This window comes from Sphaeramia orbicularis, chromosome 21, assembly GCF_902148855.1.
Source record: "Sphaeramia orbicularis chromosome 21, fSphaOr1.1, whole genome shotgun sequence".
NCBI lineage: Eukaryota > Metazoa > Chordata > Actinopteri > Kurtiformes > Apogonidae > Sphaeramia > Sphaeramia orbicularis.
The window spans coordinates 9,307,506-9,333,571 of record NC_043977.1 but is presented as its reverse complement, the minus strand read 5'-3'; the positions used below and the strand labels follow the sequence as shown (position 1 = coordinate 9,333,571).

Genomic DNA, 26,066 nt, shown 5'->3' with positions numbered 1-26,066 from the left:
ACTGTGTAAATTCATGTTTAATGGTTCAAACTGCTGCAGAGTCCAGAGTTCAAAACGTCAGTGTTAGTATGTTTTACTGCTAATAGTACTGAGTGTTAGTGTGTTAACATGAACTTTACTGTGTAATAATGTGAGTACTGTGTGTTTATGTGAGGACATGTTCAGACAGCAGGAAGTCCACTCCAACGTAAAACCACCTTCTCAGCTCAGTTTTACATCCCATAACTTTCTCTGATTGTGCTTCGTTGTGTTTCCTCTGTAGGACCAGAGTCTGTCAGAGAAAATTCAAAACCCACTGAAGACACATTGCTTTCTGTCGTGGAAAATGAAGAACCTTCTGCAGAACAACAGGATCAGGTCAAGATTAGACGAAGGTTCTTCTTCTAATGTTTTAATTGTCAAGTTCTGTCCTAAATGAGTTAATATGTAAATGCTTCTAATGTACATTCAGAAAAGGCAAATATGTTCATCTTTTAACCTCTTCTTCTTCTTTGCTAAACTGGTTCTAAGCTAGCATTTGGAAGTTCATTTGTATGTCCTCTACAGCTCTAATATATTTTTGCAATAAATGCTTAATTTCTGCTGCATTTTCACATCAGTTCAGTGTTTTACCCTCTAAAAATGGACTTTTGGACACTTTCTAAATCATAGTTGTTAATATAATAGTTAAACTCCAGCATTTTCATAATGGAAACATGGAAACATGCTAATGGGTAAAAACAAAGGTACAGACGCATTCACAGCGTCGTCTTCCCTGATTCGTTGAGCCTCTGTCATGTGACCCTTCATAGAAAGTGTACTCGTCAACCACATGCTAACTCAACTTAAATTCAATTGAAATACAGGCCATTCTGTAACAGCTGTTATTTAGCTGAATTATGGTTTTAATCATGAAGCTATTCACTATTTTCACCACAGGTGAGATGCTATTGTGTATCTCAGACATGATGGAATGTTTTCAGAATATTTCTGAAACTTTATGGATGAAAATCATATTTGTTTTCCAATGAAACTACATTAGCATGGACTTGACCTCGCAGCTACCTATACTTTTAACTTGAGAATATCTTATATTTCATATTTTAATCACCACTTTGAATTATTGTTGATTTGTTTCTGACCAATCAGCTGTTGTTGCTGGGCAGAAGTAACCAGTCAGAGCTCTGAATGATCCTAAAACGCTACATCGTCATCGTCAGTGGGTCTTCACCGTCACAGAAAAATACAACATGATCTTCAATAGGTTTCAGTTTCTCCAACAGTGTCTGACCTGTTTCAACAGTTAAATCCATTGTCACATCTGAATAAACTCCAAACTAAACATGCAACAAAAACATCTGTTTCAACAGTATCATGAAGAAAAATCAAACACAGAATGAAATATGTGTATGTGGAGTTTTCCACTGTGATAATTAAACCCTGGTAATTTTATATATTTTTTTGTATAGTTTCTGAATAGAATTTCCTCTATTAATGCACTGTGTAACTTTATATGTGCATACAGAATGTCAATAGGTGCACAATTTAAAATGTGCATAAGAAATGCTGAAAACCCCTCAGAATACTGTAAAAAAAAAAAAAAAAAAAAAAGAAAAAAAAAGTTTTTCCACAAGTGAAAAAAATACATGTAAAGAATGTGGAAAAAGTGCAATTAAAACTGGTTTAGTGAATAATTTTGTGTTTGCACTAAATTAACAGAAGAAATAAACAGAAATGATCAATGACAAAGGCTTTGACAAACAGTGTTATAAGATCCAGACCAGAGGTTAAGACTAAAACTAAAACCAGACTCACCTCACAGTGGATGGATACATCGGTAAAACTGCATTTATATTCTAAACATTAGGTTAAAAATTGCATTTAGTTGCATCTGATATTATTAAACCGTTCACAACTTCAGCAACAAAGATTAATGCTATTGTAAGACTGGATTTAATCTTTTAATCAAAACCTGTAAATGTATTTAACAGAGGAATGAAGTAAAACATGTATTTGAATATTGGACTATTTACAGACGTCAAGAAACCAGAGAAAACTAAGGGTCCAAAGCAGCTAAAGCCTGAGCTTTGTCTCACAGGTACGACTTTAACCCTCCAGTATCCAGGTGAGCATATTATGCACACTTTACACTTCATGTTATTAAAGGTCATATTATTTTTCACAATTTATTTTAGGTCAGAATTCAAAAGTTATTCATTTTTGCATGATTTTTTTTTTTTTTTTTAATTCTGACCCATCCTCTAAAATCAGCACATTGTAAACAATGGAAAATTACTACACCGAGTAAAAAATGTACATTCACACATTTTAGCATTTAAAATTTGATCTAGCACATGAAAATAAAAATGCAAATTAACCAATGTTGGTGTTAATCATTGACATAGGACAGGATGAAAAAAATCAAAAATAACTAATCAAATTTTTATGTAGAATATTGAAGAAAAAAAGAAAGTGTTTTTTGCGTCAAGAATTTTGGTTTGTTTACATTACAAACATGACATTTAAAAGGGTTAAAATATAACAGTTATCAGTATTTGGTACTATTTGTTTCCAGCTCAAGGTGATGAAATACAAAAAATAAATACATTTAAAAGTAAAAAAAAAACTGCATGAAAAATATTATGACATTACCATGGTACTGTGCAGACTTCTATGATACCGGAGGGTTAAACTCTGACCATGTTTAAAACAGAAATAATAAAAATAACAACACGTCTTCTTTAAAACAGATCAGATTTCTTCCAAATAAACAGTTTGGGTTCATTTTTCCAGAGGCGTCGTTCACTTTACACACATCAATGTGAAGGTCTGTGACACTTGAGCCAAATAGAAAGTGAATGAATTCTCCTCGAGTCCACACACTGATCCTCCTCCTCTTCTTCTTCCCCCTCTTCTTTTTCCTCCTTTTCTTCCTCCTCTTCTTCTTCCTCCTGCTGCTGTTATTGTTGTTACTGTTGATGTCATTGTCGTCCAAACCAGCTTTAGTATTTCAGCAGAGTTCACTAAAGTTCTGTTAAAGGTTCTTAGAGCAGATCGGTGACAGTCCAGATGTCCACGTCCAATGTCCCAATAGACAGGCCAAGTCCCGCCCCTTTCAGAGGTGCACCATGGGACTTTACCTCCGAGAACACAGTAAGGGTGTCAATGACGAGAGACATATTTTTTTTAATTTAGGGCTGCACAATTTGGTGATTTAGATTTGAGTATTTGCTTAGAAATCAAGGAAAATGCAAAAATGGAAGTTTTTTTTTCCCAACGCAAACTAAAAATATACAAACTTAAACATGAAAAACAATTCAGCCTCTGTTTTTGAAGCAGTACCTGTGTTTTCGCAGCGGCATTGCATCCAAAATGTCACCAGAAAACAGAGACTGTGTTTATTTTTTATCCCATTTCTGTAGGTGGATCAGACTAAAAAATGCACAGACAGATATTACGATTGGAATTTTAATCCCATTTGAATGTGATCATGTACAGATACAGAGTTTAGGTGGAATGTCCGACCATTATGTGCATCACCTAAAGCAAATTAATCCTAAAAAAATAATTTTCCCAGTCGACTTCATCTTTTGTCTTTTAGCTTTTTGCATCTAGTCATTTTAGGATATGCCTCTTCCTAATTTTTGAACACATATGGAAATAATAATAAAAATAAATAATAATAATAATAATAATAATAATAATAATAATGATGATGATGATGATGATGGTCCAAACTTTGGGAAATTATTTGTACTTTTTATTACAAAAAGTTTCTTGCTTGTTTGACTAAATTTCTCTCACCATTGACACTAAGATATTTCTTCTGATGTAAGGTCTCACAGGGCACACCAAAGGGGCGGGACTTCTCCTTTCTACCGCCTCTGTCTTGTTTTTATGTCCTTCATCCCGTTGCCATGGTAACACCACAGGTATCCAGGATTACTAGACTTGTAGCAGTGACCGTCGGGAGGAACTGCTGAAAGAGATGTTCGTTTCCCAAAAGTGTCATGTACGTACAGTCAGGCTGCTACAGCTTTTGAAGCTCCGCCCCCTTCTCGTGAGTGCTCCAGGTGTACACGCCACACGCTAAAAGCACACTAAATTATGTCTGTGCAAAGATAATAAATGACAAAAGTCAGACTCCAAAAGCGTCTGACGGATGAAGAGATGAACTACATTCAGCTACAACAGCCTGTGATAGTGCAATATCTATACACACACACACACACACAGTCGCACACTCACGCACGTCATACACACTCGTGCACACGGTCAGGTCTCAGTGACGACTCGGACGTGGATTCGGTCTTGGTCGGCCTCGGCCCTGAAGGATCTGGTCCCACCTCTGCACAGAAACGGAACGAATGCCTCAGTCAAACAGAAAATACCAGAGTTTTTAATGCAACTGTGACCTGAAGCAACTAAGACCTGAAGCAACTATGACCTGAAGCAATTATGACCTGAAGCAATTATGACCTGAAGCAACTAAGACCTGAAGCAACTGTGGCCTGACGCAACTAAGACCTGAAGCAACTAAGACCCAATGCAAACTATGACCTGACAATTTTCTCCTTGGTCAAATGTGAAAAAGTTAAGTAACATTATGAAAATGTTGACATTTTTCACAGTGAAATGTGAACCTAAAATTTCTAAAGAATAATAAGTGTCATTTTAAATATATTCTGCCTGTTACTAAATGCTTTGTGCTTTTGTAGATCTACTGTGATCTGTAAGTTGTGGTAATAATAATGTAATACTGAAATTTTCAATTTTTTCCAAAGAAATTTCATGTTGTACTTGGTTATTCAGGTTATTCACATTTTCATGATGTAATTTTACATTTTTCACACTAAAACAGTAGTTTTTTAATAGGTTATTATGTGACTATTTTGCTGGTATGACCCATTTGAGATCAAATTGGGCTGAATATGGAACCTGAAATAAAATGGGTTTGATGTCCTGAACTTAAAATAGTTTTTATCACAGACTGTATTATGTCCATATTTATTTATGAATACTTATATGTACTTTACTACTGATTATTTATATCGTATTTACTGTATTCATAATGTGTTATCCATGTGTTTTTTATTGGGGCCAATACAATTTCATTTTGCAGCCCATGAACATAAACATAAGTAAGTAAATAAATTGATCAGTTAATTGTGTTTAATATGTTGCTACAACTTTGTCAAATTTCCTGAGCTAACATCCTGAGAGGAAATCCTTTTGAATTGGTCAATATTGTGTTAGTACAAGTTGTTGTATGAAGGTTAATTTTTCTAACATTTACATATAGTTGAGGTGCGTTCAAGTGCAGCTCAGATCATCTACATACCTTGACCTTCCTGCCCATTTTGTCCTTCCACTTCTGAGCGATGGATCCATCAATGAGGAGCAACCTGCAACAACAACACAGTCACTAACACTATATGGACAAAAGAATGTGGACACGTTGGATTCAGGTGTTTCTTTTCTAACAGGGGTATGGGATACAAAACAATAATAATAAATGTCATAATATAGTTTTATTTTGGGATAAATATCATTGCATTGGTTACTTTACTTTAAATTGTTATAAAATGCCTCAGAGATGGTTTTTACGTAATTTCTCTCAACACTGATTTTTTTTAAATCCATGACTATAATTTTAAATGTTCTACCTCTAAATTTCTCAAATATTTTTTGTGCTCTGACTTTAAATAATAATTAAAAATAATAACAATCTCCCATTAAACTCTAAGGAAATATTGATGTTTATAAACTTTATGGACAAAAATATTGGGCCCATTATCGGCTATAGCTGTAAGACGTCCTGTTTGTGACGATTTGAGATAAAAACACCAGTAAGTTAGCATTTAGCATTAGCTTAACCCTTATATTTGTGCCCTTTTGTCCAAATATGGTCACTTCTGCCTCTAAAAACCCAATTATGGTAAATTACTGGCTTCAAAATGGTGGTTCATCAACCAATCAGTGACTAATAACATACAGTCCATGGCCTGGATGATTAAATTCATGTTGTAGTTGAACTTTGACCTTTCTCCAAGCCCTCCATGAGTGGACATAATGCTCTGTTCTGATCCCAGGATGTTTTTCTTTTTTTTTCTTCTACCATTGTTCCACATCCATTAGTCTTTGTCGTCGTACCTGGACGTCTCCTCGTTCTCGTAGCCCATGATGAGGTACTCGTCCCCGGGGGTCAGCGGAGGACACAGGCATGAGGACGAGTAGTACAGCGTGTGCGTCTCCCTGGGGATGTTGACCAGAGACGACTTCAGAACCTCCTTGACGTCCACCACTGCCGTGGGCTCCAGACCTCGGTTCCTCACATCCCTCACCCTCGCCCTGATCACTGGAACACGAAACGCAAACGGTGAGAGGAAACACCCACACCCACTTCTGTCCGTGTTACCACGGTAATGCTACACAGCACTTGTACTAATATACACATGCCATACATCCACGTAACCATGAGAACATCAGCTAAAAATTGAAACAAAACCAACAGAACACAACTCTACCAACAAACACTTAAATATATAAACTAGTCTAACAGTCTGAGACCACCGCATGTCAGGAATAATCAAATAAAATAACAAAAACAATCCTAGAAATGCTACAGCGCTAAGCTAACAGCACTAAGCTAATAGCACTAAGCTAACACTAAGAGCCAACAGTACAAGGATTACTTCTACTGACAAAACTCAATGAACGACAAAGAACAAAAATGTTCATTTTTGTGATTAGTTAACTTTTTTCTTTTTTCTACTTCATTTTTTTTAACATTATGCTATTTTTGTTATTCATTTTCTTGTACATTTCCTATTGTATGTTGATTTTTTTTTTCTTTTTTTAATTATTATTCCTGATTACTTTGTCCATTTTTACTTTCTTTCTTGGTGATTTTGTTCATTTTTGTTCATTTTCATTCCTATTTTGTTCATTTCCTCAGTGATTTTATTCATTTTCTTCCTCTTTATGTTTATTTCTGTTCAGTTTCTTGTTCATTTTCCATCTTGTATTCATTTTTTGTTTATTTTCTTAAATTGCCATTGTCCGTTTTTACCATTTTCCACTGTTTACAGTGTGTTGATTTTAGTGGCTGGGTCGGAATTTTCAAAAACAACTTTTGAATTCTGACCCAATACAAATTGTGGAAAATAATATGAACTTTTATAACATGAAGTGTAATGTGTGAATAATATGCTCACCTGGATACCAGGAGATTAACGTGAGAAAACACCAAGATAATGAGGTAATTAACTGGTGATCTGTAGATAATGTCTAGAACAGCTCTTGTGTCTCTTGGTGAAACAGGATAAATTCCAGTTTTAGTCAATTTAATCAATAAAGACATGAGTGTAAAATGCAAACTTACATGAGAGCAAATATGCAGAGACGATTTGTACCAAAGGTAAAATGACGCGGTGAACGCAGAAAAGGAGGAAGCTATGTAAAGCCATCATCCTCAGTAATGTTCTGGCATTTTTCAGTCGAACCCAGAGCACTGTGTCCTTCCATCACGCTGCATTAAAGTCCTCTGTTGTAATTAGATCTGAACATTTGGAACATGAACTCCAGCTTTTAATGATGGCTGGAAAACACGTGAGACGGTTCACAGATCGACTGAGTCCAAGTGGAAATCTGAGCTGGATTTGCCAAATCATGCCTGTATGCATCTGGAAAAGACTTTCTGTGCTTTTTGAAAGCTTTGAGTCTAATTTAATCCCAACGAAGTCACTGAAAAACCTCGAAGCTGAAGGTTTTCCCTTTTATAGCAGAGACGAGGAAAACAGCTGCAGGTTTCAGTCAAATATTTTAACCCTAACAGAGTTTAACCTTTGGAAAAGTAGAACTACACACTCCTTTTCACACTTTTCTGTGTCACGACCACTTTTCCAAACACTTCAGCCGACCATATGAACTAAACCAGGGGTGTCAAACATACCAAAAGCCAAAAGAGCCAAAAGAGTCCAATCCCTCCCATGAGATGAAAATATTACAATGAAGAAATTAACAATAAGTGATGTTAAAATCATTTTAGTTCAGGTTCCACATTCAGACCAATATGATCTAAAGTGGATCAGACCAGTAAAATAATAACAGAATAACCTGTAAATAATGACAAATGCAAACTTTTGTTAAAAAAAAACAACAAAAAACATGAAATTATTTCATTTATAAACTATCCTTTAACAAAACATGTGAATAACCTGAACAAATATGAACAACTGGAAATGTCTTAATTAAAGTAAATACAATTTTAACATAATTTTGTTTATGTTTCTCGAATTTTGGTCATTTTTGTGCATGTTTTGTTGTTGCTATTGTTTATTTTGTTCATATTTGCACATTTTTGGATAAATTTTTTTCTTATTTCTCTTCATTTTGTTGATGTTTCTCAAATTTTTGTGCATGTTTTATTCTCGTTATTGTTCATATTTGTTAATTTTTTCTTATTTCTGTTACCATTACTATTGACAAACTATCCTTTCACCAAAAATGTGAATAACCTGTAAACAAATATGAACAACATGAAATGTCTTACAAGAAATTAAGTGTAATTCTACCAATATTCTGCCTGTTATTAAATGTTTTGTGTATTTGTAGATACACTGTGATCTGTAAGTTATAATGTACATGTGGAAATGATAAACTGAGGCAGAATACTGTTAAAACTGCACTTATTTTTCTTAAGAAATTTCAGGTTCATGTTATTCATATTTTTAAAGGATAGTTTGTAGATGGAAATATTTTCATCATATAATTTAACGTTTTTCCACCGTTATTATTTTACTGATCTGACCCACTTTAGATCATGTTTGGCTGAATGTGGAACCTGAACTTAAACCGTCCATTTTTCTACATTTATTTGACACTACATGTATTTAAGCACCACTTCATCCAACCTCAGAGACAATGTTTACCACCTAAATTCTGTACAAATTACAACAATATTCAGACCTGTTCCACCTCTTGTTAAGTCTGATCGTCCCATCCTACCTACGTGATTGTTGAAACCTTTTGGCCACCAAACCTCACACCAAACCCACATCTACAAAAGCCAACAAATCCTGGAAAAACTAAAACATCTTGAAAATGTGGTGCGTTTTTGGAACCTATGCGCCTGAGAACCACTGTCCAAACCAAACCCTCAGCAGAGCTTCAGCTGGGAGCAGTCAGTGAATGCATCATTATTTTATATCTTATTATATGTTATAAATGTTATTTTTATATGTTATTGTGCAGACAAGTATAGAGTAACGGTGAAGACAGAGATGTGTATTCTGTTAATATAATAAGTTTATTGAAATTGTCCTGGACCTGGACCAGGGCCTGGATGTGGGTGGAATCCCAGAGGACTCACCGTAGTTGTAGTTGTTCTTCAGATAGGTTTTCAGAGCCATCCTTACTGTCTTACATTTACAGCGATCTGAAACACAAACACAGGATAAGACTGAGGTGGACAGATAGAGGGACAGGTGGATGGACAGGTGGACAGACAGGTGGATGGTTTCCAACAGAATCATGAAGAAAACGCAAAACAAAACAACATTCAGGACATGTCACACATCGGCAGTGAAGGTGGAGACTGGGTTAGAGACAAGGTGGATGGACAGGCGGACAGACAGATGGACAGATGGACAGGTGGACAGATAGATGGACAGGTAGAGGGACAGGTGGACAGGTTACCTCTGATTGGACTTCTGCAGTGGAAGTTATTGGAGTCCATGGGAAAGTCTGGACTGGATTCTATCAGAACAAAAACAGAACCAGAACCAGTTCAGGTGGATCAGACTCTTTAAGGTTCCCACAGACGCTTTAGACACTTTAACTTAGTGATTATTTAGTTAATTTTCACTCATTCTTTCATTATTCCATTCATTTTGCTGATTTTGTTTATTTCTGCTCATTTTGTTAATTGTGTTTTTTTTAAATCAGGAACTAAATTTCACAAAAATACCAAAAACTTCATTCTCAATTTTTAGTCAAACTTCCTTCTTCTCTTCCTCAAATACTGGATGAGAAAATACAGAGGAGGCTTTCCCACCGCTCCTCCTCCTGGGACGCAGAATTGTGACATTTGTCACATTTCAATGATGTAAATGTCTGATAAATGCAACCTGGCTGTTCAGACTAAAGTCGCATTACAAAATATTGGATATGTATCGGATTTAAGACCACATATGAAAGTGGCCTGGGTTGGATTTGACAAAAATCAGATTTGTGCTGTTCAAACTGTCTTTAACAGATCGGATACAGGTCACATATGGGCACAAAAATCAGTTTTATGCCACATTTGCCTGTAGCCTGAATGTAGCCATAGAGACAGAACCTGACAATGTCAGAAATTCAACTGGGGATTGATTCTGATAGGAGATGACGCTGACATACAGGGACAGTGGAACTATATATGCTTTTTATATATATATTTACAGACGTGTGTTTGTATTAAAAACATCCAGTGTCACATTTAGGCAGATTTAACAGGAATTCACTGTAGATACAATATTAATATTTGTGTTTTCATTCATGAAATGTCTAAATGACGTATAAAACTATAGATGGACTTGAATGATTAAATCACTTTCATCAGACACTGTTTAAGTCTAATAAAAACTAATGAGGACACAGGAAACAGACAGAAGGTCAAAGGTCATCCTACCTGGGTTACACCTGGATGGGTCCTGGTAGTACGGATCTACAGACACACAAAAACACACAACACAGTCAGTGTCACAACAACACAATCAGTACACAGTGTAAACTATACAACAGGGGGAAGAAACACATGGGATGGGACTTTTTAAAGGAATGTGAAAGATGTTTTATTATTTGAAGAAGATGTAATAAGATGAAATTATGTCAAGAAAAATAACATGGAAAGTTATGTAAGACAAAAGCAACAAAATAAAAATGTGAACTGTAAACTTATGGAAAACATGTTATAACATGAAAATAACAAAATAGAGGATGAAATTAAAAAAAAAAAGAAAACAATGAAACAAATTAGAAGTTACATTACAAAAATGCAACAAAAGTGATCTAATGGAAAGAACTGCAACAAAATGAAAAAAACATAAAATGTGTGGGGTTTTGGGGGTTGGGCTTGGTGGGATGGGGAGGTGGGCCTCCGGGCCCCCAGGGCGCTTGGCTGTGGCATTGGGGTGCGCACTGGCCTGCAGCGAGTGGCGGTCTGGGCCGGCCTGGCTGCCCGGTGTGCTGGGTGGGACCCCTGCCCGGGGAGATGGGTGGCTCCTGGGCTCGTGGGGCTCGGGGGCCGGCTCCTTGCCTGCCCCTGGGTGGCCGGCCCCCGGCGGGGGGGGTGGCGGCTGGCGTCCCTGGCCTCCTGGGGCCTGTGCTCGGCTGCTGTGGGGCCTCTGGTGGGGGGCCTCCCTCGACCATCTTCGGGGCGGGCACACTGTTGCCTCTCGGGGGGGGGCGGGCTGGATCCCCCCTCTCTGTGGTGTCTGCTAGATGGCCGGGCCTTGGGGCCCTCTTGGTCGGTCCCTGATCCTTGGAGGGAGTGCGGTTGCATGTGTGTGTTCTTCACCTCAGTCTGTTTGCCTGGTTCACTCTGTCACAGCAGATGAATGTGAACAACTGATGTTGTGTGGATTTGTTTCTTGTATTATTTGTGTGAACGTGGTATACGATATTTTGTTCATGCTTTCTTTTCTCATATTCATCATTTAATAGGTCTTATGTATGTTATTGTATTTTTTTGTAGTTTTATTTTGTTTTGTTTTGTTTTCTCTTTCTTCTGCCCAGTTTACTCAGTTCTGGTTGTAGTTACTGTTACCATTATAATTATCACCATGATTGTTACTGTTTGTATTGTTGATACTTCCTTGTGAGGGTCTTTGCCACCTTCTTCTCTCTTGCTCTCTCCCCTTCACCCCCCCCCAGGTCAGGTCCGGCATCGAAATGTGGTTCAACAAAACGCATAATAAACACAGTAGAATATCAAGGGGAGCTTCATATACTTTACGAAGTTACCCTTGGCAAAGCAAATTTGTTCAGCACCAAAAGACAGCCAGACTACCATTCTGCTGTTAGGATGCTGGACAAGACAAGGGGAAAAAAAAAAAAAAAAGAAAAAACATAAAATGTAGGAAGATAAAAATGAAAAAAACAAAATCAAAATGACTTAAAAACACACACAAAAATAAAAACGGCATTAAAAATGCCAGAAAATAAAAATGACTTAAAAAAAACAACAACAACAACAAAAAAACACACTACTGGTTCATTTTGTCAACTGGTCTAGTTCATTCAGATTAACAGGCCCTTGAACGCAGCATTAAACTTGTATTAAATGTCCATAAACAGTCTCTGTTAAACTCCTGTTAAACATCAGCAGTCGTTTCCAGTCGAGGTTGGGATTGAAGGGGTTAAATACGAGCCTTGGTCCTCAGGCCTCGGTCAGGACCACTTAGACTGAAGCTGACCTCCATGTCTTTGATGGCGGGGAAACCCGTCGGAAACCCAGGAGAACTCTGGGAGGAAACGGAGCTCTGCCCTGGTCGCCACAGCAACCCAGAGACTCTTACTGTGAGTCAACAGTGAAACCACCGGCGACGACCAGAGCAACTGCAGCAGATATTTGTGGTGAAACGACGGGGTTTAAACTGTACGTCACCTGATGGGTTTAAGAGAATCCTCTGAAAAAAAAGGGGGGGGGGGCATCGATGGACATGCACTATTTAGGGGAAAAATAACCATATTGTGATTAACGTGGATGACATTCTGATTTAGATTCAAGTTGACTTGCTTTGTTAGAGTAATGTAAATGTGTAGCAGCAGAATCCATAGATTTCCACCTTCAATTTTAAGTCGACCAGTCTCTGATGATGTCATACCTGTTGTCTTTGCTCTGATTGGACGTTTATTCCCATTGTTACTGGAATCTTATAGCCAGTATTCCAGGCTGATAACAGTTTTTTCCATTGTACTGGGAAACTTCATTTATAAAAATAACTGAATTTCTTTCATCACACACAACCATGAACTGAATTGCGTCTTATTCACCGATGGCGTCTGGAGGTCAGTGAGGTCGATATCAGGGTTTTACCTGGAGGTTATTATTCTTAGGTGCAGCACTAAAGACAGTTTGGTAACTGACCCAAATTAATGTTCAACCAATCTGGAAACACAGTAATGACTTTTACATTTTCATCTCTGGTTACAGTGGGCTCCTTGTTGATCTAAAACTGTTTTTCGGTAAAACAGAAGCCAAAATTCTAGAAAAGTATAGATTTTTTAAATTAAAAATGTTAGATTTTCTTGTTGGGCTTTCACCTAAGTCTGACTAAACATGTAGAAAATGGAGATCTGGTTATGAAAAGACTTTTGACCATAACAACAATGAGTGTTACCACTTTTCTGTTTAACATATGATAACTGGAAAGGATAACCATCAAATTTGTGTAAATTATCACATGGTAGCCTAAGAAAACCCCTGGATAATAATCAATACCACTGTGATGTTGGTGGATCCCCAATAATGACAATAACAACAGTAATTAAAGGTGCAGGCAGCAGTAATCAGACCCTCATATCCTTTATGCACCAAAGATTTGTTGTCTTTAGAGGGAGATATTGGGTTATTTTTCCATGTTCAGCCACAGATTCCACAAATGATCAAATTTGTCACCATGTCTGATCATTGCACCAATTTCTACATGTTTTCGGGGATGTTTAAGTCTCCAAAAATGTGATTTATTCAGCGCAAAGAGGAAGAATGAATGCAATAATACTCCTATCTGATGAAACATGTCCTGTCAATACCATATAATAATAAGAAGAGGAAGAAGTAGAAGGAAAAGTAGAAGAAGGAGGAGGAGGAGGATATAAGCCTTTGTACCTGGTCCCTCAGCCTTGACGATGGCCTCTGGGGAGATGCAGACTCCGCGGTCGTACAGCGGCAGTTCACTGCAGGCCAGGCTGTCAGGCCAGCTGTGGTTGTAGCGCTTCATGACGGGTTCGCAGCCGTACTTGGCCCGTTCGCACACGGCCTTGCAGGGTTTGATGGGCTCGTGCTGGAAGTCGATGGTGCAGATGGGAGCGTACATGGCACACAGGAAGAAGAGCAGGTCTGGGCTGCAGCTGGTTCCTGAAGACGACGACACGGACGGTTACATTGACCAATCACAACCAACATGGACCCAATCACATCCAACATGGACCCAATCCCAACCAACATGGACCCAATCCCAACCAACATGGACCCAATCGCAATCAACATACAATCAAAAAAGAATTTTATGTTTTGTGTCAAAAAATGGTTTGTGTACATTACAAACATGGTAATTAAAGGGTTAAAAACAATACAGTTATTGAGTATTTGGTATTTTTGTGGAAAAAAAGTGGATAAACAATCAAATTTTATGATAAATCCAAGTGAATAAAATAATTTATTGCAGTGCCATATATTACCTAAAGTACAAAGGAAAAAAAACAATGATATTGTCCAGTGTTTCCACTTTAAATCTTTATATTTATCTGTGGATGAGAAAACAAGAGGAAAATGTTTGATTTCCAAAATGTCTTCATTATTGTGGACTCTGTAACTGTTCAGAAATAGTTTGTCGTCCAGTAAATTCTGCTGGTTGATAAAATGAAACCCATATATTCCTTCAAATGTGCGACTCTTCTGCTCTAATGCTGTGCGTTTTTGTGCAGCTGAGGCGTTCGAGGGCCGTCTGAGTGCATCAGTACAGGACGGTGCGTTCAGGGACCTCTGTGTGACCACACACAGGAGCTTTAGTGTCACGGCCGTGGTTCAGAGCGGATCAGCGTTTTTATGGCAGCTCTGAGGTTTGGCCTGAACTCCTGACCTGGAGCTGCTCCCTGGTTTCAGGCCTTTCATTAGGACATTTTTTCTGGTTAAACTGACTGCCTTCTGTGCTTCCCCTCGGCTCTGACCTCAGCCCAGCTCAGTTCAACCAGAGTCTAAATATATTTATTAAAGACAGACGTGTACATGTACTCACACCGTCCTCATTAACTTTCCCTTCATTAAATGAGTTTAAACCCCATATTACTAACACTGCTGCACTGTGAAGATCCTCAGGAATATGTGGCCACGAGAAAAAACACAGAACAACAGAATGTAATGTGTTTAATAAGAGGTAAGGAAGCTGTCAAAATATTTGTGTGCATAAGACAGATAGGTGTGCATACTGGACTATAGTTGTGCAAAAATAAATATTTAGAAACTCTTGAATGAGTTCAGTCGTACATAAATGTATTGTGTGTATTTTATCTGTCAGAATAGGAATGAAAAAGTTTTGAAATCCAGAATTACAAACACGAAACGCAACTTTACGATTGTGCTTTCTCCATCACAAATACGAATTCACAAACAGACTCTACTGTCAAAAATATGTCACCACTTCACAGGCATTATTTATGAGCAGAAGATACATGGATTCCACAGACTGACTATGAGTTGAGAGACAGCGGGTGCACATCAAGGCAAAGCCATGGATTCACCAGGTGCCTCGCAGTTTGCCAGAAATATTAGTTGCATATTTCACTTGACCAGGCCTATTCCTGTGTAGCCTATGACTGGCTTTGGCTTCTGTGCCGGTAAAATACGTGTGAAGTTCTTGTTGGAGCTGTGGTATATCATAGTTTCCAGCGTAGCAGACTAATACGCTTCTACATAGTGTGTTTTACGTACTGTTTGTGCTCCTATTTCCTATTGATTGCATTAGACTGTTAGCTAAAGAAGCACCTTGTTCTGCTCGGCGCTGTGGACCATACATGTGCCAGTGTTACATAGAGAAGTTCTCATGGCATGAAGCCATGGCGGGGCGGGTGCTGCAGAAGCCACGCCAGTGCCTCGATCTGTGTCCAATATTTCTGGCAAATAGCAGACACCCGGGGCACTCAGGGCAGCTGCCACAGAATCCATGCCAGTGCCTCAATCTGCAGTCTGTGAACTCCATGTATCTTCAGCTCATAAATAATACCTGTGAAGTGGTGACGTATTTTTGACAGTAGAGTCACATTGGTGAATTCGTATTCGTACAGTTGCATTTCGTGTTTGTAATTCTTGATGTTAAAACTTTTTCATTCCCATTCTGACAGATAAAATACACACAATACATTTTATGTACGACTGAACTCATTCAAGAGTTTACAAATATTAATTTCTTGCACAACTATAGAATAATATGCGTGCATTTCTGTCTTATGCACATGAATATTTTGACAGCTCCTTATCCCATAGTTTTAAGTTGGGGTATCTGAGTCCTAATCAGCAAAAACGCATTATCTGCACACTGTCGTAGTAATGTCAAAATTTTTTTCATACAGTTTGTTTTTAACATTTTTATATATTTTGTATTTCATCAACTTGAGCAATAAACAAAAATACCAAATACTCAATAACTGTCATATTTTTAACCCTTCAAATGCCATGTTTGCAATGTAAACAAACCATATTTTTTGATGCAAAAAACACAAAAAATTGGATTATTAATTTAACTAGTTTCCAGAGTTGATTCAGCAACAGATTTGTTCTTTTGAACAAATTAAATGCTGGTTAGTTAAGTCAGCTTTCATAAAATTCCCTTTCTATGAAGGAACCCTGATGAATCCAACTCCATTAATCATTTTCCTTTTAGCTCTGTTTTGGTCACCACCACCACCTTTTAATCTGCTCATCTCTACCTGTGTCTCTGAGCTTTTATTTTGAAAGAAGCTTCCTGTCACTGCCCAAAACCACATTAGGTCCACAAGGGTCATTCAAAGCCTGAAACCAACTCTATGAACTCAAACTCTGACAAATAAACTCTAATAACAGACGTATTTCCATAAAAACAGGGAACATTCAGTATTTACATTCAGCAAAATGTTGAAAGTGAAAGTGGACATGGTGTAAATACGGTGAGTTTACAGAGTGTATGTACAGAACGTGCAGCGGTTTTAACTCTATTTGTCAGCTCATAGAGTCGTGATGTTCAGTATCAGCTGGAATGTGGAGCAGAAAAGCTTCAACCGCAGACAGAAAACACAGGATGCAGATAAACCAGACGCTTCCAGCCTCAGCCAGTGGTTTGATAAAGAGCATCGCACAAAAACAGGCCGTCAGACGTGGAAAATCATCAGCCTCAGTGTAGTTAACCTTCCAGTATCCAGGTGAGCATATTATGCACACGTTACACTTCATGTTATTAAAGTTCATGTTATTTTTCACAATTTGTTTTAGGTCAGAATTCAAAAGTTGTTGATTTTTGCATGATTTTTTAAATTCTGACCCATCCACTAAAATCACCCTTCTACTGAGTGAGTACAAAATACACACTGACACATTTTAGCATTTAACATTTGAACTACCACAAAAAATAATAATAATGTATATTAACCAATGTTACTGTTAATCATTGATATATGCCGGGATGAAAAACAAAAAGATAACGAATTTAATTTTTGTGCAGAATATTGAAAAAATAAAATAAAAAATTTGTGTGTTTTTGCGTCAAAAAATATGGTTTGTTTACATTGTAAACATGGCATTTAAAGGGTTAAAAATGTGGCAGTTATTGAGTATTTGGTATTTTTGTTTATGGCTCAAGTTGATGAAACAACAAAAAAAAAGTTAAAATACATGAATAAATCTTAAAAATCTTTCATTACTACAGTGTTGCACAGATTATTCACTTTTGGTGATTAAGACAGACCTCTATGGGATAACAGAGGGTTAAAGAGACATTCATTCACTCACTGAACATGTCTATTAAAAGTAAATGGAAAAAGTTCAAATAATTCCTCACTAATTACTTTCTGGAAGTAAACTGACCATAATTGACTTGCCATATTTGGCTTTAAATTATTGAATAATTATGTAAAAGATTCAACAACACAATGAAAAAAGGACAAAAATTAGGTAAAGGGAGCAATGAGATAAAAATGTGGCAAAAACCGACAGGATGAAAACTAAGTATACAACATAAGATTAAAAAAGTAATACATAAGTCAAATTTTTTTTTTAACAATATTGTAGATAAATGAGGTGAATTTATTTCCAGTGATTTGCTGGGGGACTTATGTGACCACTAGAGGGAGTAGTGAGTCACTCAAGGTCAAGTTGAGGATGAGACCCGAAGGAAACAACTGTCAGAGTCAGAACAGAAGTGATAAAACTAGAGTCATTGTTTTCTCCACTGGATTCTGCCCATAAACGTAAAAAAAAAAACTGGGTTTCATGGTGAAATGTCAGTGTCTCTTTACACGGGTGAGTTTGATTCTGAGGCTTATGAAGGTAAAAAGTTATTATGGGATGTTCTTATCCTTGCTAAATTGCCATTTGTTGATCAGACTAAACTGTGGTTTAGACTGTGGTTTTGGTTCAGACTAAACTGTGACAGTTCTGACCTTGTTTGTTGGATTCCAAAATGATTTTTAGTTCAGTTATTGACAACACAAATTGAACAGAAAGCAGAGGTGATTTCTGGTTTTACTGTGGCTGTTTTCTGTCTAAAAACAGAGCTAAGCTAACAGCGCTATAATGTAAACTATTGGCTGATGCAGCACATCAACATTATAAGACACAGTGTTATTTTAGCCACTGTTAAAATAAGCGTCTATGAATTTATTGACAACACAAACTGTACAGAAAACAGAGGTGTCTTGTAAAAATCTTGGATATCCTTGTATGCAGATGATGTTCTTTTATAGTGAAGAAAATCACACATCGCCATATCAGCAAATCTTACAAGAAATTTAACCAATAATGATATGAAGTGACAACTACAGTCACAAAATGACACATTACACAAACTCTGCAGGTTAAAGACACTAAAACCAACACTTTAGAGCAGAAAGACCACAAAGAAATACTACAAACTGACTGGAATGAACTCAGTAACATAATACTAAAAGGCATCGGTCTGTGTAAAATATTATAATTCCACCAACACACGAACCATTTATAATGAATGTCAGAGGAGGAAAGTTTGGGCAGAGCTGTTCCTCTGAAATCACAGATAAAGTGCAAAATTAAAATTATATTTTTTTACTTGATAATTACATCTACTGATAAAAGCAAAAAAAAAAAAAAGAAAAAAGAAGAGAAAAAGAGAACAAAAAAGAAAAAAAAAGAAAAAAGATAACTACATCTACTGTGATTTACATTCATTTTGATTTGAGGTTTTAATTAGTTCATATTATGTGTTAAAACACAAACAGTTCAGTGTAGTTTTGATGCTGAACCAAATTTTGTCATTCTAATATTTTTTAACGCTCATTCAATGGTTTGTATTTTATCACGTGTTTGTTCTTTTTCTGACCATAAAAAAAGAGTTAAAACCAGTAAAACGTGTGTTCTTGCTGAATAAGAACACATTTTCTTTACTTTAAAGCAGATTTAGTGATGGATGTTTGGTGTTAATTGTTGGTTTTACGTCCATCATGTTTTACGTTCATGTCTTTGTTTCTGCTGAATCGAGGAGGTTGAACTGAGGGAATGTTCATTATCGGAGCTCACTGCATCTGTTTTATTTAAATTCTTTTCCTTCAGCCCAAACCCAGAGTGTGTCCTGAACGCTGACGGTTCAGCCAAATCCAGATGAAATGTTCCTTCACTTCCTCCTGGTGTTTTTTCTGCCGGTTCTGTGAATGTTTGGGTTTCAGCGGTGCAGGTTCTAACATGTCGCTTTTAGCTTCTGCTTCTCACCACATTTACAAACGTTCAAACCAGCAGGATTTCTTCTGTTTCCGTCTGTCAGTTCCCATGTCTCCACGTCTTCACCTTCTCAAAAACATCCTGTTCCAGAGTCTGATCGTACATCTCCGACTCAATTGAAACGGTTCAAAATCAGGGTTCGTACACATTTTTCAAGGTCAGATTCAAGCACTTTTCAAGTACTTTTAAGAGTCATTTTGAAAATTTTCCAGCACAGCACCTTAACACTGGGGTCAAATCCATATGGGTGCTTCTATGAAACTGGTCCTAAAAACAGGACGTGGGGCTAAAAATTCATCCCAGACATAGACTATTGTTATGAAGCAAGTTTGGAAGCACTTTGGGTCTATTTTAAAACTGAATATTTACTGAGACAAAAGAGAAACTATTTTTCAGATAAAACACATTTTTATATTATTTTACGTTATATTTAATACAAAAATCTGCATGTAACATGGTCAAAAGGACATGAAAATTACACGCTATTTTTTTTGAATATCTCTTTATTCTCTCACAGGTGCATTTTGGGGATTGAATTAATTATGCAAGGCAGAGTCTTTCACACAAATGACTGCTGTTGCAAAATCATTTATGATTTATTTGTATTTAACTGGGCAGGTTCTATATGTAACGCAAGTCGCCATGATGGGCTACACACAAAACCTGGAATGAGACTCAGATTCATGAAAATCCACATGTCTGGATTAGAAAAACCACTAGGATCCTCAAATTTAACACAGTGTCTTTATTTCTAGTCTATGTAAGACCATTTCAAGTCATGTTTTCAGATCAGATGCACTGACACCAAGGTAGCTTTTCCTGTCCCAATTTTGGTCCTATTTTTGGCCCCAATATTTTATTAAAAATTCATTAATTTTGGGATGGCTCAGAGTAAGAGTATAACTTTTTTGGCATTTATCTGTGGTTATCATTAGGTCCATCCTGGGGGGAAATATGTCTAAATTTCTCTTTTATTATTGGGTCTAAAAAGCTGGAAAAGGGCCAGATACCAAAATGTACCCAGTTTCATAGAAGCACCCACATCTACAGGAATACATATACTCATGATTATATTTTCCACTTTTTATCACAATGATGTACATTGTATTATGCTATAAACATCTGAAATTATGTTTCATAGCAGAAAAAAGTTTAAGGGAAGGAAAAGAGAAGCCATTTGGTGTTTGTTCTTCAGACAGACTCGCACCGACACAAACATTTAGGCTACGTTTAGACTGTAATGATCTGAACCGAAAAGGCAAGAGTGGTGTTGCGTTCTCACTTTTCATTCCACATTTAGACATGTGTTTTGGGGGAAAACTCTGCATGCAGATGAACATGCAAAAGTGTGTTCAATTTCCTGTTGATGGATGTAGTATGCAGGCCAGGTGGCATCACCACCACCAAGACCAAGTGCCTGCGTAGAACCAAACTACTTCTCTTCCTGTAATTAGTGCATCAATAATTTGCTGAAGGTTGTTAATGTGTCTCCTCTGCTCTCTACTACTCTCTATAAAGATTTGTGACAGTTGCTGAAACGACTCTTGGATGTAAGTTAGAGCGGCTAGGGCAACTTGAAGGTCTGTGGCAGGGAAATAATCTGACATGGTTTTTTTCTACTGACGCATGCCTGTGATGTAAAGTCTACGTGATGAGAAATGCAATGTTGCATTTTCAACCCTTTAGACGCTGACATGAGAGTGAAGCGTTTTTAAGATTTCCACTCCGGAGGTTTCTTTCTGCTTCTTATCCTGATGATTTTTCCTAACACATGTATCAATGCACAGAAAAATCATGTTTCTAGAGATTTTTTAACGGTTGATTTCGCTGCCGTTGAAGGTTTTTGTTCATAGTAGAACTGTAGTGGTGCCATCAACACATTTCCAGTGCAATGCTGCTGATCCCTTTAATTGGATGGATGGATGGATGGATGGATGGATGGATGGATGGATGGATGGATGGATCCTGGTCTGACCAGCTCTAAATGTAAAGTGTCATGAGATAACTTTTGGTTTGATGTGGTGCTATATAAATACAATTTGATTGAATTTGATCCTCAACTTGGCCTTGGCTGTCAGTATGACACACTACTCCCTCTAATGGTCACTGGAAATAAATTTATTTCACATCTGCACAATCCATTTTTTTAAAGGGTTGAAAGTAAAAATACTACATACAGACCCTTTAAGAAAAGCTCTGTACTTTTCCTGTTCCAGTTGTTTTCACTCACTATCTGACCCTCCAGACATTAGAAAGTCAATAAAATCCAGATTATTTGCCAGACCAAGACTAGTCTGAATTCAACACTAGTGTTTGCACTTAAACCTCCATTGAGTCTTTAGTTTTTCTGCTCTTCTTTAACTCATCCTCAGCTCCTTCGTGTTTGTCATCATTTATTTTTCTCTAAATGCCTATTTTTCCAATTTGTTTCCCATCTTTTTTTTTTGTCACAATGTCAACAGTGACACCTCTAACTGTTCTTTGCAGACAGAACGTTGGTTGATTTATTTTTACTCATCAGGTGATATTTTATTAAATTTGTTTTGAACAAAACATGTTACATTTCAAATTTTTATCCTTAATGAAGGCTTTAATTAATTCAGTCTTCATACATTTTTTAAAGAAATTTTTCTTCCTTTTGTTCAACAACTGTTAACACAAAAAGCTGCAGCTATCAGATTATATTTTATACATTATCAGTAATCTGCAGATTTATGAACCGATCAGTGGAAAAGAGTCAAGAGTTTGGGTTTAAATAGTGTTTTGTTCATCTGTTTGTGTCTGTCAGTTACTAGAGTCCTACCAGGACATTTATCAACCTTTAGTTGTTTTAATTAGTGACCTTGACCTTTGACCTTTGGCCACCAACTCTCTTTACATCAGCTGAACCATAATGACTATGTTTTATCGCACTTTCATTGAATCTGTCGGGTTTTATCTTTGGTGTAATGGTTTTTGCCCCAACATTAAAAGGAACAAATTCACTACATCAGATCAACAACGTACAGAAATATTTAATTTACTTATTTAATCTTGTTCTACTTTCTACTGTAGTTTTTATTCTGTTTGTATCCATTTGAGTCCTTTTAGTTACTTATCATTGATTCCAATTTGTTTTTTGTTTGTGTCCTGATCATTGGAGCCTGTAGGACTTTTATCATGTTCTTTATGTACTAATAGTTTCTATTATATTGCAGTTCCCATTGTTTTATTAATTGTTTGTTAAAGTCAATGTCACCAGCTTCTGCAAAACAAAACTATTTACAGACACAAAAAAATGACATGACTTGGCCAAAAGTCCAATCCATCCATCCTTGAGTCCAAATGGACAAGTTTGGTCCAGAAAAATTGACTTTTATGTCAGGTCAAGATGAAGTTTTTCCTTAAAACCAGATTATGTTTCTAATGACAACCATGTGTAACAAAAGAGATCAGTGATAAAACAGCAATGATGGTGTGGCTAAAGCTAAGACTAGTGATTACTGTCACTGTTATTGATTAATTGTTTGATTTAAAACAAAAAGAGTTTGTTTCTCCAAAACCCCTCACATCATCCTCAAACATCTCATTTAGTCGACAACAGAACGAGGCTCAGTTACTATTTAAAAGGAGGGGAAAAAAAACCCAGAAAAAACTCACATTTAAGAAGCTGGAGATGTGATTATATCCATCAAATTATTAATCAAACACTAATTGATTATTAATCAATACAGCACCAATCATCGACTGGCACTATTACAGTTTACATGTTTGTCTTCATTTAGTTTCTTTACATTGTTGTGTGATAAAATATTTTATTATTAAAAGTGAAAGTTCTTCCTCTAGATTTGTTTAAACCACAAACAAAGCAGAATGGAGCAATAAAACAATCACACCTATCTTCTCAAATATAGTTTTATAAATTTTTCTATTTTCCTCTGAGATCAGTAGATATGACCAACAACAGTCAAATAAAGCACAGTATTTTAGATGTTTTACTTAGTTTGACCTGCTTCAATGTTTTAAAATATTAATTTTTTGTATAATATTCAGAATATTCTGCCTCTGTGGAAGGATTAGAACAACCAACATCACTATTTACTTAGTTTTCATCTCATTTCAATAATAACTCAGATCGAATTAGTCAAATGGAAGATGAATTCCATCAGTAAAAATCACTAAATCAGAGAGTTTTTGTCTTTTATGAACAGTTTAACATTAACTGTTTAATACCTGTTGATCCACTAATTCTATCAATACATGTAAATAATTGGTGTGAACTGCAGTTCTTCATCTTTTCATGGTCATCAGATATGACCCATTTGGATGCTCAGAGGCTCCGGAGTTACCGTGGAAACACTGTCATCTTCTACAACATTGATTCACCAGTAAAACCCATGGAGTTGGATAAATGACAGTGAATGGACACACTGGGTTTATGTTCAGTTAATGATATCTTTGCTGAAAAAGTCCCTTTTCTTCAGTTTTCTCTGTTTCTAATATAATAACCCTCATCTTTAATCTGAGCTTTTATGAACATCTACATGATCAGTACATTAAATCTAGGGAAATACCTGATTTTCACTGAAAAAACACGAAATACAGTGGATATTATTATAATAATAAATTGAGATAAATCACTTAAGAAAGGTTAAATCTGGAGAAAAATTCATTTAGGAACTGGACCAAAAGTCTCACTGGGTCTTTATGGCTTAAAACCACAAATAACTGTCTGGTTTCTGGAAGTTTGACTCAGAACTAAAACCAGCTTTGAAACTTGAAGAACTGATGATTTATCATTTATTCTGATTCTTCTTAAATGATCTGTGACATGTTTGTCCACATCTCAAACTCCTGGACCAGACTACAGTCCAAGGCTCGGCTACGCGTCTGGAAACCCGCTCCAGATCCAGGTCCAGATCCAGGTCCGGTGGATCAGACCCCCAAGCCCACTCACCCACAAGCCCCTCGAACTGCTCGATGGCCAGCACGGCGTTGTCCTGCGTGCTGTGGTGGAGGTGGTTCGGCATCTTGGTCATGTTCCAGGGCATGGACCGGCACAGCGGGATCCGCACCGGTTCGCAGGACGCGGCCCGGACCGCGGCCGGCCACAGCGCGCAGGACGCGGCCAGCAGCAGAGACACGGACAGCCCCGCGGACAGCATGGCGGATCCGGGTCCGGAGGGCTCGGGCTCGGCTTCGGAGAGGAGGAAGAGGAGGAGGAGGAGGAGCAGCAGGAGCCGGAGCCGGGAAGCGTCGCGCATTCACGGTGCGTAAAATCCAGGCTGGGCTCGTCCGCGCCTCGGTGCTTTGTGCGGCTGTTGTCCCAGGAAACGGGAGGAGCCGCGCTCTTATCCACACTTTCACCTCCTCCTCCTTCTCTCCCCTCCTCCTCCTCCTCCTCCTCTCCTCATCCAAAAGACAGATTCCATTTAGATGAAAAGACAACACCAGCAAAGCCATTAAAAGCCCAAAGTCCGTGAGCGCGTCTGTTTACATTACATCAGGTAAAATGAGCTCCATCTCAAGGTCCACGGGTCTATTCTGGGTCCAGGTTCTCTGAAAAGTCCTGGATCTTGGTCCACGTCGTGTGTCACCATGTTCCCATGGACCCATGTTCCACTTTAAGAGCAGAAGAGTCAAACTAAAGTAAAAGATGGTTAAAACTGACTAAAGGTTGGCAAAACTAACCTAAAAGACAGTAAAAAACAAAGTATTTGAAGGTTCAACCAGATTTAAACATGGTTTAACTAGACTAAAGTATGATAAAACCAAACTAAGAGATGGTTTAAACACAGTAAAAGTTGGTAAAACTAGTATAGACAGTAAAACTTAGGTGGTTCAAATCAACTAAAGATAGTAAAACCAAACTTAAAAATGCTAAACCCAACTAAAGGATAGTTAAACCATAAATTTTCTGCACTTATGTAATGAGTATTTCACAACTTTTCTGTGTTAAACTGGACAATGAAGCTGAAAAGTCCTGAAAATCAAGACTGTAAAACTAGAATAAGAGTATTTTAAAACAGATCAAACTTATGGATGGAACAGATGGAGTTTAATTCTGCACAGTTTCATAAGTTCTGCATGAAAAGTTGGAAGAGATGAGGGACTTCTGCTCTATTCCTTAAAAACAGAAAAAGGAAATTCGTCTATTCTGTAAATGGTTCTTTGGCAAACAAAACAAAACAAAACCACATCTGATCTTCTGATGCCACTTTTATGTCTCTATGATATACAGAAGGATGACAAATTAAAGGAAAAACCTGGAGCTACAGTGACAGCCCCCACACACATGTACATTATACTCAGTGGTTTGTACTAAATCATCACATCCATCTGACTGTGATTCCAGATCCAGACAGAAATATTTAACCCATAAAGACCCAAACAGCCACCGACGACC

At 37.3% G+C, this 26,066-nt stretch overlaps 1 protein-coding gene across 2 annotated transcripts; it reads right to left on the bottom strand.

Annotated features, from left to right (window-relative positions):
- frzb (frizzled related protein) lies at positions 1–24,998 on the bottom strand. 2 transcript variants are annotated; one of them, XM_030125074.1, is made up of 8 exons: positions 24,618–24,998; positions 13,853–14,101; positions 10,652–10,687; positions 9,683–9,738; positions 9,353–9,419; positions 6,133–6,337; positions 5,321–5,384; positions 1–4,327 (listed from the first exon to the last, which is right to left on the bottom strand). In XM_030125074.1, the coding sequence occupies exons 1-8, from the start codon at positions 24,922–24,924 to the stop codon at positions 4,262–4,264; spliced, it is 1,050 nt and encodes a 349-aa protein (XP_029980934.1). In that variant the 5' UTR covers positions 24,925–24,998; the 3' UTR covers positions 1–4,261. The 2 variants fall into 2 exon arrangements, with proteins under 2 accessions (XP_029980934.1, XP_029980933.1); XM_030125073.1 differs by having other exon boundaries at positions 9,353–9,418; positions 9,679–9,738; positions 24,618–24,997.
- Positions 24,999–26,066: the final 1,068 nt, after the last annotated feature.